At 39.8% G+C, this 20,388-nt stretch overlaps 1 protein-coding gene across 4 annotated transcripts in view; it reads left to right on the plus strand.

Annotated features, from left to right (window-relative positions):
* The window catches only part of CDCA2 (cell division cycle associated 2), a 58,403-nt gene extending 38,356 nt beyond the window's left edge, over window positions 1–20,047 (plus strand). For all 4 annotated transcript variants that reach the window (XM_084884801.1, XM_084884804.1, XM_084884803.1 and 1 more), the window contains 2 exons: window positions 14,315–14,486; window positions 15,390–20,047. In XM_084884801.1, the coding sequence (XP_084740927.1) occupies window positions 14,315–14,486; window positions 15,390–16,510 (1,293 nt within the window). In that variant the 3' untranslated portion in view covers window positions 16,511–20,047. The remainder of the gene's footprint in view (window positions 1–14,314; window positions 14,487–15,389) is intronic.
* Window positions 20,048–20,388: the final 341 nt, after the last annotated feature.

Raw genomic sequence — 20,388 nt, forward strand, 5'->3', positions numbered from 1 at the left:
CAACTGCTCTCCCCTGCTGGCTTGGTCGCCACCAACTGCCCTCCCCTACTGGCCATCTTGTGGTAGCCATCTTATGTTGGCCATCTTGTGGCCACATGGGGGTGGCCATCTTGTACGTAGTATAAAGGTCAATTTCCAAATTACCTCTTTACTATATAGGATTCTTTATTACCCAAGGGCCTCTTTGTATCTTCTTTCTTGTGTTAGGTAAATCCAGCACAGTGAGTCATTGCACTCAAATGTTAAATCAGTTCTTATCTCTGAATCTAATCTAACCTGATCCTATTTGGGGAATCCTTTAATTTTCTGGACAGGGATGAGTGCACCCTCTGCACTGGTTTGACCTTGTTTCTGCCAGTGGCTGGAATGCTTCCCCTCATAAAGGAAGAGTTTAGGAACTAGCACTGAGTCAGTGTGTCAAGTCCTAGCCTGACTCAGTTGCCTTCACCCTCTTTTATGTATGGTATAATCTAGTGGTTGGCAAACTCATTAGTCAACAGAGCCAAATATCAACAGTACAACGATTGAAATTTCTTTTGAGAGCCAAATTCTTTAAACTTAAACTATATAGGTAGGTACATTGTTATTAACTTAATTAGGGTACTCCTAAGCTGGCCTTTGCTAAAAACTCAAGGGGCCAAAGAGCCACATGTAGCTCGCGAGCCGCAGTTTGCTGACCACTGGTATATCCTATTCTAGCACCTTAACCCAGTTACTTTCCCTCTCCCCTTCACTGACCTACATCTTCCTCTGCCATATCCCACGCTTGTTAATACCCAAGCCCCTCTCACTTTTAATAATATACATTTCTATGTCTCACTCTCCAATCCCAGCTTTATATCCATTCTTGTTCAAACTCTCTTACTGATATCCGTCTGCTGGTACTAATCTTCTGGCCCCTTTGTTTACTCTTAACCTTTCAGATGTGCCTTAAATTCCCATGTTTCCTTATTTATTCTAAATCATGTGAACTGTTTTCAGCCACTCTTGTTAGTAACTTCAGCTCTGCATCCCTTTCAGTCCTCGTCCACTCTGAACTAATCTAATCAGAATCCCCTCTCCCATCTAGCATCGTTCCTGGATAGACACACAGATGCTTCTGTAAGTCCAGTTCCACATATTATCTGATGTTTGGTCTTATTCTCTACCACTTCGCCACTTCATTTTATTTTTCCAGTGCATTCGTTGAGGTCTTGCTCTCACCATCTCAGCAACATTCACCATCATTGAGGACATTCTTACAGTCTATGTTAAAGGTTTATTTTCTTCCACCTATCCTTAGATGTTTCTGTTACCCAGAGTTCTTCTCTTTGCCCTTCCAAATTTTGTATTTTCTGGGTGATTTCATATGCAGCATGGTTGGTGGATAACTTCCAAATCTTTCTGTTCTATAAACATTAAGTTCCACTGCCTACTAGACATCTCTTCTTAAACCATTCTACAAACACCTAAAAAAATTAACATTTCAAAACCAATAAACTCTTCAATTTTATCTCAACACATAGCTACCTAAAACATTCAGTAAACTTTTATGATTCACAAAACAAAAACTGCCTCCTTTCTTGGTTTAAACATGGCTGGTTCAGTCACTTTTTTAGTTCATGGACTCCTTTGAAAGACCCCTTTGCTGAAAAAAATACACGCACTTTTTTTGTTCTGTTTTTTAATCCTCACCTGAGGATATTTTTCCATTGATTTTTAGAGAGAGTGGAATAGAGAGGGAAAGACAGAGAAAAATATTGATGTGAGAGAAACACATTGATTGTTGCCTCCTGTGTGGGTTTGACTAGGGCCCAAGACGTGGAGGAGCCTGTAACAGAGATTCATATCCTTGACCAGAATTGAACCAAGACCCTTATGTTCTGCAGGCCTACACTCTATCCACTGAGCCAAACTGGCTAGGGCAGTACACATAAGTCTAAAAATAAGTATAAAAATAGCATTCATCTTATTACATTAGATATTAGTATTCCTCATACTCTTTAAAAAACACTGTTTCAAAGAATATATACCTACTTTAATAAAATCAGTAGCCAGAAAGTTCAAGAAGGGTTGAGCATTAAGTTTTGTTCCAAGGATTCCACTGCATTAAATAATTGATGTAATAGGAGGGATAGGTTTAAAATAGCACTGAAAAGAGGAAGGAAATGAAGAGGGATATTAAGCAACAGATGACAGCCTTCAATGAATTTCTGGAGGACAAAGCAGATGGGAGCATGTTGACAGATAAAAGGTGGAAAGATTTACAGCCCAGAATGTGCTAGCAAGGAGCTAGAGAGGCGCTGGGAATCCCAGGAGACTGGGCCCAGGATTGGCAGGTACAATGGATGGTGAGAGAGAGGAGTGGTAGTGAAAAACAGATTAATTGAAGTGCTTTATGTGAAACAATTTGCACCAGTTGGCACCCCACCCCCATCTCCCACTCTGAAGCTCAGAACAGATGTTGTCATCTAGGTTAAAACCTTCATTCTGGCATTTGGAAAAGCCTGCAGTTGACACTCCTCATTCTCCCTGTCCCACACAGAGTTCCTAGTGGAATTCCCATGCAGGAAAGATTCTGAGCTGGAAAGCAGAGGAAACCCATACCAATTTCCAGTCTTCTCCTATGCAAGAATCAGACAACTAAATAGAACCAAGAACATGAAAGATGAATATTAAAAAACTAAAAACTGACCCCAGAAAGAAATGTTATTCAGAGAATGGAAGGAAATATTATTTAAAAAGCAAATGTTCTAATATCCTCACATTTAAGAAAGTATATACTCAAATTTAAGAAAGTATAAAACTATGAAGGGGGATGCTATCAAAAGGGAGCAGAGAAAAAGTATTAGAAAAACTATAAAATTTAGTAGTTGGACTAGAGAATAAAATGAAAGAAAGTCTCCCTGAAGATAGAGCAAAGGAGAGATAGACTAGTAATGAGTAATGAGATGGAAGAACAGTCTAGGAGACTTCATGGGAATCTCAGAACAAGAAAGTAGCCTGGACGAAATTGTCAAAATAAAAGAAGAGGATTTCTTTGAACTGAAGAAAGGAATGGAAAAAAAAAATAGGTCAGTACTTTGACAAATCATTGTGAAATTGAACAATAAAAATAAGGAGAAAAGTGGATTTTTCCTACCAGGAAACAATAATCAGAGTGGTACCAAGTTTCACTGCACTCTGATTTCTGCGAGATAATACAACAGGATATTTAAAGCTGTGAAATAAACTTAATTTCAGCCCAATATTTTAAACCCAGCCAAATTTAATTATGTGTGAAAGAAAAAAATACATTTGACATTTCAAGGACTTTGGAAATTTTTCTTTGGGTATTTCTGGAGGTGCTACTTAGCAAAATGAAGTAAGCTTGAGACTTCAGGACTCTGTGGATCTAATACTACAGGAGAGCCATGAAAGAAAAATCTCTGATTTGGCCTTTAAGCGAACCCAGAAGAGCAGCCAGTCCAAATTTGTCAAGAGAAAAAGGTGCTCTGGGAAGTAGGTCTCTGGAGGGAAAAACAAAGGACCTGTGATTGACAAAATGGAAAGTGTGCCATATGATAAAAAGAAAGGTAGTTTTATGTCATTTCAAATAAAAGTTTGTATACAAAAGTTTTAGAGCAAATATGATTTCAATAAAGGAAGTGTGAGAAAAAGTATAATTGATAATGCTTGAAAACGTCTACAGGGGGCGCCAGAGGAAAGAAATAGGATCTCTGTCCTTGACAGAACAATGGGAAATGTTTATACAGTCGTAATAATGTAGATGCAGTTTGTTTTCATCTAAGGGCAAAGTTTTAACAACTTGATTGTGTATAAGATGATGTAAGTACAGGTAAGAGCAGAAGGTGGAAGTAGGTAGAAAGAATGGTAGTGAGGGTATTAACGCTATCAGTGTAGTGGCTTATAGTGCAGGTTCTAGAGCCAGATAACCTGGGTTCTGAATCCTGCTGCTTCCTAGCACTGGCACTGTGGGCAAGATTCTTGATTCTTCTATTGGTTTTTAAGTTGAGTTGTTTTACTTACTAGAGGCCCGGTTTATGAAATTCATGCACTAGGGGTGGGGTGGGATGGAGGAGGTGGTTGTGTGTGTGGGGGGGGTGTTCCTCAGCCCAGCTTGCACCCTCTCCAATCTAGGACATCCCTCTCACAATCCAGGACTGCTGGCTCCTATCCACTCTGCCTGCCAGCCTGTTAGCCCCCTAACTGCTCCCCTGCCAGCCTGATAGACACATAATTGCTCCCCTACTGGCATGGTCGCCACCAACTGCCTTCCCCTGCCAGCCCGATCACCCCCAACTGCCTTTCCCTGCAGGCCTGCTCACCCCCAACTGCCCTCCCCTGCCGGCCATCTTGTGACCTGGGGTGACCATTTTATGACAACATGGGGTGGCCATCTTGTGAGGGTGTGGGGATCAATTTGCATATTACCTCTTTATTATATAGGATGGTGAAGAGTAAATGAGTTAATACATGTAAAACAGAACAATGCCTGGCCATAGTAAGCACTATGGCTGTTATAATTACCATCTTACAAATGAGGAGTTTAAGATTTTTTTAAAAGATGTAAAGAAATACAAATGTAAATTCATAGGTAACCAATAAAAGAACCAAACTAACAAGGAAGAGGAAGATTTAAGTGAGAAATAGCCTCATCTTTCATGGAAGAGATTAGTGGAGATTTACATACACTATGTTGTGTGCTAGAAGTATTCAAAGAGAATAGATCTTACACACACATATAAAAGTGGTAACTGCTAACTATGTGAGGGGATGGATGTGTTTATTAATTTGATTGAGGTAATCATGATCTTCAATTTATATCAAACAAAGGAGTAAGATCACTAATATTAAAAAAGCTTCTAAATTGAGTGAAAAGTTAACTAGAGAAAAATGTCGAAAATATAGTCTTTGTCTCCCCATTTTTGCTGTTTCTTTGTAATTATTTCTATGTATTAGGCCCATGGTCGGCAAACTGTGGCTCGCGAGCCACATGCGGCTCTTTGGCCCCTGGAGTGTGGCTCTTCCACAAAATACCATGGCCTGGTCGAGTCTGTTTTGAAGAACTGGTGTTAGAAGAAGTTTAAGTTTAAAAAATTTGACTCTCAAAAAAAATTTCAGTTGTACTGTTGATATTTGGCTCTGTTGACTAATGAGTTTGCCGACCACAGTATTAGGTCAAACTGTTCTGCAATCCAGATATTTTTAATTGGTCTTATGTAGTAGATGCTTTGTAGGACCCAGCGGTGCAGTCTCTCAGGTCTTTGGGCTGGGTGTTCTAGGAACACCCCCTACTTAAGATATTTGGTTTCTCCTGATGTAGCTGGGTCTTAAATTTTATTGTCCCGATTGTGATGGAGTCTCCTCTCAGGGTGTCTGATTATGTGGCTTGTGTGTTGCCAACCATTGTGGAGGCGCTGACTGAACAAACAGCACAAAATACAACAGGACAAGACACGACACAGGAGAAACAGAACACGAATGTATACAAGACACCTATAATCCCAATAAAAGTGACCGCAAGAATGATAGCGAGGAAAAAAAAAAGAAAGAATGGAGAGAAAACACAGTAAAACAAACAAATAAACCAAATAGCGCACACACACACAAAGAACAACAACAACAACAAAAACAAACAAACAAAAGGGGAGGATGGGCAGAATCTGTAGATGCAGAACATAAATAGAGAAAATAAGGTTAAGGAATTGGATGAATAGGTGAAGGACCATCGTTTAGAATAGAGGAGGGAGAAAAATGAGAAGACAGTAAAAAATAATTTTTTGAAAAAGGAATTAGAGGAAAGAGCAGATAACTCCTAAATTTAGGAAGTGAAACAATTTAAAAATATTAGGAGAAGAGAAGAGAAAAAATGAGTAGTGAAGAAAAAGAGAATGGGAAGTAGAGTAAGAACAGGGAAGAAGTTAGATATATGAATAAACCATCAGCGACTAAAATAATAACAGATTAATATAGCAGATAAAGAGATCTATTTTTGAAAAGGGGGAAAAATAAAAGAGAAAAACAGATGGAAAGGCAAAGAAAAATGGGAGGAAAAAAGTGAAGAAAAGGGTGCAAAATACGGTAAATAAAAAAAATTAAAACCATAATTAAAAAGTGAAGTGTCATTTGCTTCAGCCGATTAGTAATGCCCCATGGGAGCTGGTTTAGGACCCCACTCTTCTGTTTTCCAGTTCTGGGTTCCTTGTCAGGTGCTTAAGTGCTGGCCACTGTCAGGCACTGTCTTTTGGCTTTTAGCATCCTGCTTGAAGCTTTAAGCCAGTGGTCAGCAAACTGTGGCTCGCGAGCCACATATGTGGCTCTTTGTTCCCGTGAGTGTGGCTCTGCCACAAAATACCACATGCGGACCTGCATGTACAGTGCGATGGAAACTTCGTGGCCCATGTGCATAAGTCAGTTTTTGGTCTGGGCGAGTCTGTTCAATGCCAAGCCACACTCAAGGAGCCAAAGAGCCCCATGTGGCTGTCGAGCCTCGGTTTGCAGACCACTGCTCTAAGCAATCCACCAGTCCTCTGCTCAGGTTTATCTCTGCGGGCCTTCGCAGCAAGCAGGCGGGCCGTCTGCCCTCTGCCTGGCTGCCAGCTGCCAGTCTCAGTCACTCAGGTCTGTTTCTGACAGGGCTTCAGGTGGGTTGGTCCTGTTTTGCTTCCAGGGAGTAAGGTGGGTGTTTTTTTCCTGACCCAGAGCTATTCCTCAGCAAGGGGCCCAAAATATTACTTTGCCCTTGGCTGGTCAGAGATCCTTGTAGGGAGAACAAGGGGTTGGCTGGCAACCTGGACTTTTTATCCCTCTGGTTCCCAGAATAGCAGGGTGGACGGCCTCTTCCAATCCAGTCACTGAGGGCTCTTGGGAACTGTTCACACCGGTAAGCCTGGCCTCTGCCTCTGTTTCCTCTAAAGCTCAAACTGCTAGGTGTGGCAGGCTGTGTCCCCGCCCTGAGGCGACTGGGAGGGCCTGGCTCTTCTGGGGAGAAATGACCCCTTTGGGTTGGAAGTTTAAGAAGTCCCAATGCAGACTCCTGCCCTCTCACCTCTCCTCAGCACCTCAAGTCTGCCTCCCTCCCTGCAAAGCCTCGGGTGAGTGACTGCAATAGACAAGTCCTGCATTCTGGGTTTAGAGAATAAAAACAAACCAAAACAATAAGGAAACTGCGGCTGATCCCCCACCCCGCGGTTGATTACTCCCCCCCCCCCCCCAACACACACACACACACACACACACACACCTGTCCCCAGCACCACGCTGCTCCTAGCTCAGGCTGCTTTCATGACTGTGGTCTTGGGTCCAGATTCCTTGGCTTTTCCTTTTCACAGGTGGACATTATGCCTGTTGCCAAGGGATGAGGCTTCCAACTCACCCTCTCAAGCCCACACCCTGAGCCTAAGCTCTCCAGGTGTCCTCTGCCCTTCCTTGTAAATTGTCTCCTCAACACTGGTTGCGGGCACATCCCCAGTGAGGGGTGTGCAGGGGGTGGTTAGTCAATGTTTCTGGCTCTCTATCCCTCTCCCTTCCTCTCTGTAGAGAATCAATAAAATTTATTTATTTATTTTTTAAATATATTTTATTGATTTTTCACAGAGAGGAAGAGAGAGGGATAGAGAGTTAGAAACATCGATGAGAGAGAATCATCGATCAGCTGCCTCTTGCACACCCCCTACTGGGGATGTGCCCGCAACCAAGGTACATGCCCTTGACCGGAATCGAACCTGGGACCTTTCAGTCTGCAGGCTGACGCTCTATCCACTGAGCCAAACCAGTTTTGGCTCAATAAAATATATTTAAATAAAATAAAATGATGAGTATTGCAAGCTACCTGTTAAGGGGTGAATGAACTATGGTCCCTCAGAATTCTTAGGTAGAAGCCCTAACCCCCACTATCTCACAATGTGACTGTTTGGAAATAGAGTCTTTAAAGGGGTAATTAGGTAAAAATGAAGCCCCATAGTATGGTCCCTAATCCATACTGACTGGTGTCCCTTTAAGAAATAAAAGACACCAGGGGCAGCAGACAGGCAGGTAGAAGACCATATGATGGGACAGCAGGAGGGCAACCGTCTGTTCAATAATAAGAGGCCTCAGAAGAAACCAACCCTACCGGCACCTTGATCTTGAACTTTGAGCTTCCAGAACTGTGAGAAATAATACTTTTTAAGCCAGCTGTCACCAACCAGTGGTCCACAAACTACTGGTGGTCCGTGAGGTCCGAAACGTTGGCGACGCTGGTTTAAGCCACCCTGTCTGGTATTTTGTTATGGCACTTAATATGGAAAGCTAATATACTACCTTTTTATCTAAGAGGGAGCATTAAAAATAATATAGCCCTAGCTGGTTTGGCTCAGTGGATAGAGCATCGGCCTGCGGACTGAAGGGTCCCAGGTTCGATTCTGGCCAAGGACACATGACTGGGTTTCGGGCTCAATCCCCAGTGGGTGTTGTGTAAGAGGCAGCCAATCAATGGTTCTCTTTCATGATTGATGTTTCTATCCCTCTCCCTTCCTCTGTAAAATCAATAAAAATATATTTAAAAATATATAAGTATGTGTATATACATGAACACACTAAATCTTTTAATTAAAAAAGTTGGAGAATAAGGCAAAAACAATTGGTGACCTATAGGGAGAGGTGACGGGGGGTGGGGGGGAATAGGAAGAAATGAGGCTAGACTTCCTTGAATGTTTTACCTTTTGACATGTAAGTGTTCTATCAAACAAAATTAAGTTGAGGAAAAAGAACATTGCCTAAAATTTGAAAACAAAATGAAACAAATTCATTGTATATGTCAAGTTGGTGATTTAATCTTACAAAGAATTTTTTTAAACTTAGAAATTTGACAAATCCTGTGGGATAGATCTTAAATACAAAAAATAACTGCAAAGAAGGCTTAAACAGTACGAAGCATTCATATTGACAGGGGAATTAAATCTAGAATAAAGAAAATAAGCAGCTCTTTAACTGTCATTAGGTATCAAGACTTTCACTGTGAGACAAAAACATTTCAAAACCTTGCTTGATAAAATAGGGAAATACCAGTATAACTGATATTTTTTTTCCTTTAAAATTATGAGAAAATTCTTTTTTTTTTTTAATGTATTAATTTCAGGTATACAGCTTGGTTAGATAATCATATACTTTACATAGTCCTCTCCCAATATTTCCAGTACCCCAGCTGGCACCATCTTCTTTCTCTACTGATGATGCTTAGGAGTGAGCATCTCTGGTACCTTGATTGCTGTCTCTAAGTACCATTTTCCCAGCGTTCCTGAGTGAAACAACTGCTTTCAGACTTACAACAGCAGATATAGGAAATGAGCTCAGCTCTGTCCCAGTGTGCAAGCAAGGGAGCTGAAGCTGCTGGCACTTAGAGACCACACAGCAGCAAGAAGGGGTGACCACTGACCAAAAGGGGGGCAGTCTGACCATCAGAAATAGTGATTGTAATAGATTGAAACATCAACATCAAATAATGAAAAAAAATAGTTAAGTTCATAATAATTAAAAATATAACAAAACTTGAAGGCCACTTTAGCTGCCTCAGACATCAACTAATGTTTCTAAAAATTAGAAAATAAAGCTCTATTTCATGTAAATAATTGATGAGGCATTTTTACGAATAAGTAAAAAAAGACATATTCATGAAAGCTGTTGAGTGTTAGGTGGAAGGTGATAGGGAAGCAGGGTGGATGCATGAGACTGAACTCCGGAACCCTGGTTGTTCATCATGCCACAGCAGGAGTGAAAGTGGTCTCCTGGTGCAGTAAGGAAGTATACAGTCCTCTGTGAAATGCACTTTCAAAAAAAAAAAAAAAAAAAGGCTTATGTTGGGGATAGATGCCTCAGTTTACTCGCCAAATTAATGGCAAGAGGAAAAAATTAAAGGAACCAAAGATTTAAAGAGAGATAGCAACCACATGGAATGTGCGGAGACCTTATTGGTGTCCCGCTTTGAATAATTCTAAAAAGATGTTTATGGACCAATTGGAGTACTTTGAACTCTGACAGAAAATATGAGGGAAAGTTGCTGTCATGGTTTTTGTATGGTTAAATGTTACATTTTGAGATAATTTTAGAAATGCAGGCTGTTGTAAGAATTAGAAAGATCCCAAGTATGCTCTACCTAGTTTTTCCCAATGGTACTGGGGACATCTTGCAGAACTGCTGTACATATCACAGTGGTACATTATCAAAACAGAGTCAAGATAGAGGGATTTTGTTGCTGCAAATCTCTCTTCTTGTCCTTTTGTAGCTATATTCACTTCCCATTCCTACCCCCTCGCCCAACAACCCTTGGCAACCACTAATCTGTTATCCATATTTTTTATTTGTCATTTTAAGAAGATTATTTAAATGAAATCACACATTATGTAACCTTTTGGGACTGGCTTTTTTCACTCAGCATAATTCACTGGAAATTGGTCCAAGGTTTTGGGTATGTTGTTATTTTTAAAAAGAGATATACTAGTGTGTGTGTGTGTGTGTGTGTATAAATATATATTATATCTATATAGATATATAAATGAAGATATAAATAAATATAAAGATGTGTGTGTATATATAAATAAAATAAGTGATTACATTGTATGACTTAAACTTACATGATGTTATATGTCATATCTCAAGAAAGCTGGAAAAAATTAAACTTCATAGTAAAAGGCAAAAAAATCAATAGAATACAATGTCAGGTAATAAAATGTTTCATTTTATTGTGGGAAAAGGGATCCCTTACCTCTTAGAGAGATATAGGATTTTCAGATAAAATGATTTCCTTTAAAATAATCGAGGTGGGTCTGGGGGAGTGTTTATAAATGAATTTTGATTTATATACATTAGTAATTATTGACAATAGTTGATGGGTACATGGGGTTCAATATACTATTCTACTTTTTTTGTGTGTTCAGCATTTTCATTTATAAAAATATAGCAATATGAGCCCCTTAGTTAAGGGACGGAGCTACCTACAGAACTAAAAATGGAACTAGTAAGCAAACAACAAGAGTAGGGAAATGTATGCTTTTATCATAAGCTTTCCTGTACAGTTTGATTTGTTGCCAAGTCTTAATGGTGCAAATAAAAGATAGGCACTTGCTTCTGGTGTGTGACCTCCTTCACTGTATGGGAAGAAATATCGGTGATTCTGGAGGAAATGGAGTCACTTTAGGGATAATACTTTCGATTGTCCTTTGCTCCCAGTCATGAACCACTTCTCGATCATAAGACTTCTCTAGGATTCCAGTGAGAAGTGGCTCTTTGTTTTTTGCAGTATGAGCAAGGCATTTTTGTATTGTCTTAAATTCAAATTCTGTTAAAGTTCCCGCCTTTGCAGATGAAACCTCCTTGAGGATAATATAGATGTATTTTCATGTCAGACCACAGGGGCTTTCATCTTTACTTTTTAGTTTGTATACTTCTATTGGCCGTGACCATGAAAAAGCAGAATACTTGTCTTTCACCATGTTTGGCAAATTTTATGAATGAAACAAAGGTTTTCAAAATTCAGCTAAAAGTGGATTTTGTCTCCATATGAGTCAGAAACTATTCTAGAAGTTATAATATTGACCATAGTGTATTAGCTGAACATGTAGGGATCATGTCACACAGTAATAATAAGAGCATGATTTAAAAAAAAAATATATATATATATATATATATATACACACACACACACACACACTTATTGCTTTCAGAAAGGAAGGATGAGGGAGAGAGAGAAAAACATCAGTGATGAGTGAGACACATCGATTGGTTGCCTCCTGCACGCACCCTGACTAGGGCCAGGAATCCAACCTGCAACCTAGGTATGTGCCCTTGACTGGAATCGAATCTGGGACCCTTCAGTCCGCAAGTTGATATTCTATCCACTGAGCCAAAATGGCTAGAGCAAGAGCATAATTTTTTATGTTAAAAATAATTCCCCCATATCAACCTCACACCTAAGTAAACTTATTTAATACTAGTGCTATTGTGATTTCCATTTTGCAGGTGAGTTCAAAATGAGGTACAGAGAGGTGAGGTAACTTGCCTAAGGTCATAATACAGAGTTAGGATTTGAACAGAAGGCTCTGGCATCAGAGGCCAAATACTTGTTCTTGCAGCTCATCTATAGAGCCCACATCCATTGATTAAGCTATCATTTCCTCAACTGTCCCAAATGAACAGAAATTCCCTGAAAATAAAAAGTGTCACGAAAACACATTTAACCCAGCATTTTCCTAATGTATGGAGATGTTATTTATACTAAGAATTTCTCAGAGAATTTAATGTTAAATGTATATTGTATATCACCAAAAGGAACATTTATCTTCTGTTCTATGATTATTTTTCCATGGAATGTTTTGTTTTACAGGCTATCAGTAGATATCTCAAGGAACATACAATTCTGGGCCACTTACGTACTCTTGAAAATCATTCACTATTTCCCAACATTCATTTATATGATCTTTCTTAAATGTAACTTCAGATGTTGTTTACTCCCTGAATCACCGTGCAGTGGGACCTTGTTAGCTTCATCTGCCATCTCTACATGGGCCCACCCATAATGCACTGCTGCTTGCAGCTCTTCATGTGTGCTGCCTCACATGGTGCTCTTGTGAATGTCTTTTTCTTCTCTTTGTTTCTTTTTTTTTTTTAATCTTTTAAAAAATATATTTTTATTGATTTCAGAGAGAGGAAGGGAGAGGAAGAGAGAGGCAGAAACAAACAGCCTCCCACACACCCCACACTAGCAATCAACCCAGGCATGTGCCCCAACTGGGAATCGAACCGTGACCCTGGGTCAGTGCCCAACCATTGAGCACACCAGCCAGGTGCCCTTCTCTTCTTTTTGAAACGCCCTACTGCACCGCTCCCATAATTGGCCAAAACAATTCTCATTTAAGACTTAACTTAGACATTACCTTTTCTGGGGAGCCTGCCTTAAACACCTCCCATAGGCCATGTACCCATCTTCTTGGTCTGTGCAGAGTGTGTCATGATTGTACGTATTATGACTACTTGTCATTAGACCCTGAGCTCCCTAAAAGTCACATCCAGCCCAACAGGCATGGCTCCTTGGTTGAGCATTAACCTGTGAACCAGGAGGTTACAGTTTGATTCCTGGTCTGGGTATATACACAGGTTGCAGGCTCTATCCCCAGCGTCGGGCTTGTAGGAGGCAGCCAGGCAATGATTCTCATCATTGATGGTTCTATCTCTCTCTTCCTCTCCCTTCCTCTCTGAAATCAATACACACACACACACACACACACACACACACACACACACACACAGGCCCAGTGCATGAAATTCATGCATAGGTAGGGTCCCTAGGCCTGGGTGGGTGATCAGGGATGATCGTGGCCTACTGGCTGCCAGCGAGGGCCTGCCTGTCTTCCACACCACCCCCTGGTGGTCAGCACATGTCATAGTGAGCAAACTCCAATGTCCTGGTCGAACTCAACTTCTCTCCTTTGCTGTCCTGGTCATCTCCAGTTGCCATTCTCTGCTGGCCTTGTCACCCTTAACTTCCCATAACCGCCCTCCCCTGCAGGCCATCTTGTGGCAGCCATTTTGTGTCTTGGAGTGAGGTTCAATTTGCATATTACTCTTTTATTAGATAGGATAACCACATGCAGTGTGTTTTGTCTCATCCCTAAGAAGGTATTACCTGCACATAGCAGTATCTCCACAAATGTTTGCGTGAATTCCATTTTCTAAGAAGCATTGTTAAAAACATGTTCCTTATCTGGTTCTCTCATATATTATCACACTATGTTTTTTTTACTCATAATATATTATTTCAATACAGTGTTTGACTTTTCTTCAAGTCTTTTCCATATGAAACTTTAACATAGGACATTGGTTCTCAGTTACTGAAATGGTAGTCAGAATTAAATGTAATATTGCATTGCAGATAGTAAGCAGTTTTTATTTTTATTTTTATAGAATCCGTATGTTTTTTGTGTTTTTTTTAAATCAATTATTCCCAACCTTTGCCGCTCATCTACTTGTGAAATTAATGCTGAGTCATCCTAACTACAGTGTGGTTACAAATACCTCGTGTCTTTAGTCTGTCCCGTCTCTCTAATCTATTTTTTACTTACCCTGAGTTTATTTTGACAATGCTTTATGGCAGTTCAAAACGTTTTTACTAGTTTGTTCATTGAGTTCTGCTTTATATTTTATTTGACTTTATTAAAGTACCTCACTCCCTACTCCAAATCAGATTTCTTTAATTTAAATGAGACGAATGACTTTAAGTGTTTCGATGGAAATTAAAGGGTCAAAATTGTATATTGTGCTATAGCTTTCTCAGTTACTGTGTTTTAAAACATTTTCTCAGGCTTTAAAAAGTTGCCGAAAGAAGAAAGCAAGAAGAAAAAAAGGCGTTGAGAAGACTCTGTATGGGGAAAGAGAAATGGCGTCTAAGAAGCCGCTTCTAAGTCCTATTCCTGAGCTGCCTGAAGTCTATGAGATGTCGCCTTCAGTTCCATGCGTCCGCAGGAAGTTTTCAGGTCTCTTCCCTTCACCTTCTTTGTTGCTATTTCTCTTTATTTTTTCCCTTTTTCCCATTCACCATGTCAACTGTAAATAAAAAACAACAACTTTTCATCTTACCACAAGCATGTTAAAGGAAGCAGCAATGTGTAACTTTTATGTCACCAAGACCCTTTCAGACTTTGATGGAAGCTCTGGATCCTCCCCCCAAAGAAACATACATTTTAGGAGAAATACTTTTTTCATCCTGTTTCTTTTTCCTTTTTAAAAAAATATATTTTATTGATTTTTTAGGAAATATATTTTATTGATTTTTTAGGAAGGGAGAGGAATAGAGAGGTAGAAATATCGATGAGAGATAAACATCGATCAGTTGCCTCCTGCATAGCCCCCATAGAGGATGTGCCCACAACCAAGGTACATGCCCCTGACCGGAATCGAACCTGGGACTTTTGAGTATGCAGGCCGATGCTCTATCCACTGAGCCAAACCGGTTTTGGCTCTTTTTCCTTTTTAAAGCATTTCATTACAGTAAAATGAATTCGTTTGGTGGTATAGTCCTTCATTGAAAGTGAATGAGGTGATGGCTCAACACTAAATACAACAATATGGCACCCATTTGATTGTTAAAGTTTATTTTTATTTTTTTTTAAATATATATTTTATTGATTTTTTACAGAGAGGAAGGGAGAGAGATAGAGAGCTAGAAACATCGATGAGAGAGAAACATCGACCAGCTGCCTCCTGCACCCCCCCCACTGGGGACGTGCCCGCAACCAATGTACATGCCCCTGACCTGAATCAAATCCGGGACCCCTCAGTCCGCAGACCTACGCTCTACCACTGAGCCAAACCGGTTTCGGCTGTTAAAGTTTATGATTACTTTTTAACTAGATTCAAACTTATTTCCCTGCCCATAGGTGATTTCAGCTCCCATGGTGACCGTGAGGAAAGGAAGCCTCCGGGAAGAAAGCACCGCCCCCCTCGGCACTCAGACCTGAATCCAGAGGTGAATAAGCACGGTGTGTCAGAATCCCGCAGCACTCATATGAAAAGTTCCTTGTCGCTTACTAATTCCACTGTTGATCACGATTCAAGTCTAAACACTGGAGAAATCTGTACAAGTGAAGTTATTCCAAAAGCAGAAACTAAGTTGGAAAGCGAAAGTGACCTAAAAACGGGGGTGGACAATGAAAACAGTCCCGGTTCCGGTGCTTCTGTGACTGAGAAACCCATCATATCATCAGACGGCCCACAGTCAGCTCTTCTTACGCCGCCCCAAGAATTGTCTGCTGCCGATCCAAGCGTGGAAAACCACTCTCACGTGAAAGTTCCAGGTGATACAAAGTGTGAACAGCAGGATGACTGCCTAGGAGCTACTGAAGGAGAACTGCAGACCAAGTACTTACTGTCCGGCTCACCAAAAGAGCGTGATCACTCAGCGGATGCCTTGGTTGACAGCAGGAAAGGAAAGAAGAGTAAAAGGCAGGATGTGGGGGAAAAGTCGCCAGCACGAAGCGGTGGTGGGAGCTGTGAGAGGAAAGGTAGGAGGCGACGCTCCGTGAGTCACCCTGACGGGCAGAGTTCACACGTAGAAACGGATGGAAGTCACAGACCTTCCCACCATGGGGGCAGCTCTGTCCAAACGAGTTTGGAAAATTCTGAACTGTATAAAGACTTAGCTGACTCCCTAGAGCAAACCTTTCAGAGAACAAATCGGGAAACGAAAGTCAGACGTAGCACACGGCTACAGAGAGATTTGGAAAATGAAGGACTTGTATGGATGTCACTTCCACTTCCTTCCACTTCCTGTCCTCCCCAAAGAACCAAAAGGAGGACAATGCATACATTTGACAGCAGAGGACTGGAAGGTGTGTCCCCCAGGAGAAAAGCTGTGTCCAGACAGCCACTCTGCTCCACCTCAGATCAAGAAAACCGCGAGGGCTTGGCAGCGAATTCTCCCACTTTCCCTCAGAGGAGGAGGAGGAGCTTTTGTACATCTGCACTTGCAAACACCGAAAATGCTAAGTCAAAATGCTAGGCAGGAAGAACCTTCTCAGCCAGAAGGGAGAAAGCTCTGTAGAAGACACCCAGAGCATGAGCCATGTCACAGAACTGGCAGGAACTGGCCTCTGTGGGACCTTTGGCCAGAGAGAAGGTAACTGTCCGTGCTTCAAAGATTCTTCCTGGTTCCTGGGATCTGTGCGATTTCAGTGTTTTCAAATAAAATCACTTGAGTTAAACCTACTTTTAAGTAGAAACAAGTGAATTGCTTTATCATTGAAAAAGAAAACATTCTATTAAATCTGTCCTCCCCCCACATGGTAAATGCTTTATTCGTATTTTGCAAAAAAGGATTATTTATAGAGCTGATAATATGTCTCTCAAGTTTCATTTCACATTCGTACATATTTACAGCCTCATCATATCTGGATGAGAAGAGGGTTTTGTTTTTTTTTGAAAAAGCAAAACCAAAACCAAATTGATATAATTAATGTAACGATGAAAATTGGAGGTGGAAAGGTGTTAAAATTATTTTTATTTTAAAAATACTGCAAAAAAAAAAAACTGGTTAAAAATTGTAACAATTAGAGTAGATGAATTATAAAATTTGTTTCTTCTTTGGGTTAAAGTTAAGAGCAGTTTAAATGACTGTTTTATCTGTCTCAAATTAAATTTTTAATACTAATATTAAAATCAAATTTTAAACATGGAATTTTGGAAAAGTCTTTAATGACACGAATACAAGGTGGGGCAAAAGTAGGTTTACAGTTCGTACAGAAAATGATACAATAATTCATAAATACTAATATAAGAATAAACTGTATTATGTACTCACAACTGTAAACCTGCTTTTGTCCCAACCTGTATGATAAATCTATCGTTATAAAATGAAAAACATAATTTATAAATAATGTGAAAGCATTTTGTAATTCAAACAGTATTCTTACATGCTTTGTTGGGTGAGAGGCGGCTACAGCAGTTTAATTGAAGACTCGTTTCCCAGATTGCTCACATTAGTCACAGGTAATTTGGGATTTATTTTGTGGTTCTCCTTAAAGAAATTAAAAAAAAAAAATTATTCAAAGCGGCAGAGTAGGTTGCTACTTTCTTTTTTAGCAAGGCGTTTTCCAGCCTTCCTATCTTTATTTCGCCATGTCAAGTACTGTCACTTGTCTCGGATTTTCTAGTTATGCCTCAGCCATATGGCAGTATATCTATCCTGTCTCCTGTCGCCACTTTGGCAATAGTAGTTTGAAAACCTAAAGCCTTCTATATCTGGAATTTGTGAACGTGCATAAATCATTGTATCATTGCACAATTGTCTCTGGAATCCTTTAAATCATTAAACTCGCCCTCTCCAATAAAGCAGGAACCTGTTAACAAATAGGGCTCTCTATAAATAACACAACAGGGAAGAAGGCGCCTGCTGAGCGCCCATTTCCCCTCCTCCGAGAGAGACTATTTGTTACCTTCTTGGCACCAACAGGTCTGGAACTCCTGCTGGTTAAGACTAATGTATTTTACATTAACACTCCAAGTGATCCCCAATTTCTCCTGCTAAAGGGTGAATTGTTTAAAAAATTCTTTTATCTTCACACGTAAATTATTTATGGACTTTCCCCCTCTTTTATAGTTTAGTGTGGTTGGCAAATGGATACCACTGAAAACAAACCACAGAAAAAGAAAAACTAACTTCTTAGGAAGCTTTTTGGTTTTGGTAATTAAAAAAGAAAAAAAACTTTCAGAAATACAAGATGTTAGAGGGTTTTGTTTTCTGTTAAATATTTGTATTTCTTCTTTGTTTAACATGAGGGTTAAAAAAAAAAAAAAGATTGTTATTTTCTCCCCTTTTAATTGTATGGTGATCTATGATGTCAGTTGTCTTTGTCTTTTAAAAATTTCACATGCTTTGTTTTATTCCTCAAAAGTGTTCATGAGGATGAAGGAAACATTTTTGTGTGTGATTTTTTTTTCCACTTGAATTTCCAAATATAAAGTTATTCTCATTTTCTAGCATCTACATTTAAAAATACAAAAACATTTTACAAATTGTGTTGGTTTCAGTGTTTTTAATGTGAATATTTTGTTGCCATTTCTAAAGAACAAATGCATTTCTCCTAAAAAGTTCAGCTCCAAAAAATTAAAAAAACTTAGGTTCAGTTTTATCTTTTACGTCTCATTTGAATCATAAAACTTGCAAGATTTCTGTATTTTCCATGCTTTCTTTTTTTTAATGGTTTTCGCTTGTGGTTTAATCAAAACCTTGGCTCCCAAGTCTTTTTTTTTTTTTTTTTTTTTTTACCTTTTTTACTGCTGTAACCATTGACGTTTGGCCTTAGACAACAACCTCTTCTCATCTTTTCCCGCTTCTGTAGATTCTTGTTCGTTCCAGAAGATGGCAGCATGACATCTGGAGTTTCTCCTGCACCCCTGTCTAGAGCCAGGGCCTCTTGCTGCTGCTGCGGGGACCTCCCTTTAGCTCTAGTTTTGACTCATTTTTATTACAAAAGTAACATGTGGCTATTGAAAAAAGGAGATGATTTTACAAGATTAAAAACTGTCTTCTCCTACCCTGCAAGCGTTCTTAAACGTAAGCCCTGCTAACAGCCCGCACAGCCTCCAGATCTCCCTGTGTAAACAGGACTACGGGCTTGTTTTCTGATGGGATCACTGTACGTGCCACTCTGCAACTCGATTTTTTACTCAACAAAGTACTGAGTATCCTCAGTCTTAACATGGGGAGCCCTTTTCGTAGAATTACGTAACTTTGGTATTTATAATTTAGTCATTTCCTCCCTAATGCTACTTGTCTTTTTTGTTGTTGTTATTGAAAATTAAGCCACACTGGGTTTGTGTGAAAATACAAGATACATTCCCTGAAATGAAAATGGTTATTAAGTTCTCTTTTATAAATCATACCTGGCAAAGCCCCTCTATAAAGAATTTGGCATCTTTGCCTTCTTTCTGTCTCTCATATTGTCCTGCCACTTGGCTTCCATTTTCTCCTACTGCTCCCACAGGCCCTTAAGTCATAGAATTAAGGGTCAGATTTAGATTTGGCCTAAGAAGAAAAAATGATTAATAACACCCGATTCATGCTTTATATTAAAAGGGCTTTTTCTTTTTTTACACCAGATTTCTTGAGGAATAATTAACCTACAGTAAAGTTCACCCCTTTTGAATTTTGGCAAATTCATCAAGTTCTGTAACCATTACCGTAGCCAAGTCACAGAGCATATTCAAAGGGTCTCTCCTACCTCCTTGCAGTCCCCTCTCCCTCTACCTGGCCTCTCACAGCCCCTCCCTCACTGATAGCTGTCATAGTTTTGCCTTTCCCAGGATATATAAATGGGTTCATATGGTATAATATGTCCTTTTTAAATCTAGTGTAAAGCTTTTGAGATTCAATGTCGCATGTCATACGTAGTTGATTTCCGTGTATTGCTAAGTAGTAGTCCCATTTTATGGGTGTACCAGTTTGTTTATTTATTCACCAATTGATGGCTATTTGGGTTGTTTCTGTTTTATTGTTGTGTTTTGGTTCCAAATAAGGCTCCTAAACACAGTCACATAAGGATATTTTTTATGGACATGTGTTTTCATTTATCTTGGGACAAATGCTTAGGAGTGGGAATCCTGAGATATACCATTGGGTTATGTCTAACTGTTTAGCTAAGAAGCCACCAAGCTTTCCCGAAGGGCTGCACCATTTTGTATTCTTACCTGCAGCAAAGTTGTCCCAGTAGCTTCACATTTTCACCGGCACCCGGTACTGGCAGTCCTTGTCATTATAGGCATTCTAGCAGGTACGGGGTGCAATAGTATCTCAGTGTGGCTTTGATGTATATTTTCCGAATAAACATCTTTTGCTGTGTTTGCCATCCTTATATTTCCTTTATTGAAGTGTCGATTCCA

The sequence above is a fragment of the Pipistrellus hanaki genome (assembly GCF_964339955.1).
Source record: "Pipistrellus hanaki genome assembly, chromosome: 5".
Lineage (NCBI taxonomy): Eukaryota > Metazoa > Chordata > Mammalia > Chiroptera > Vespertilionidae > Pipistrellus > Pipistrellus hanaki.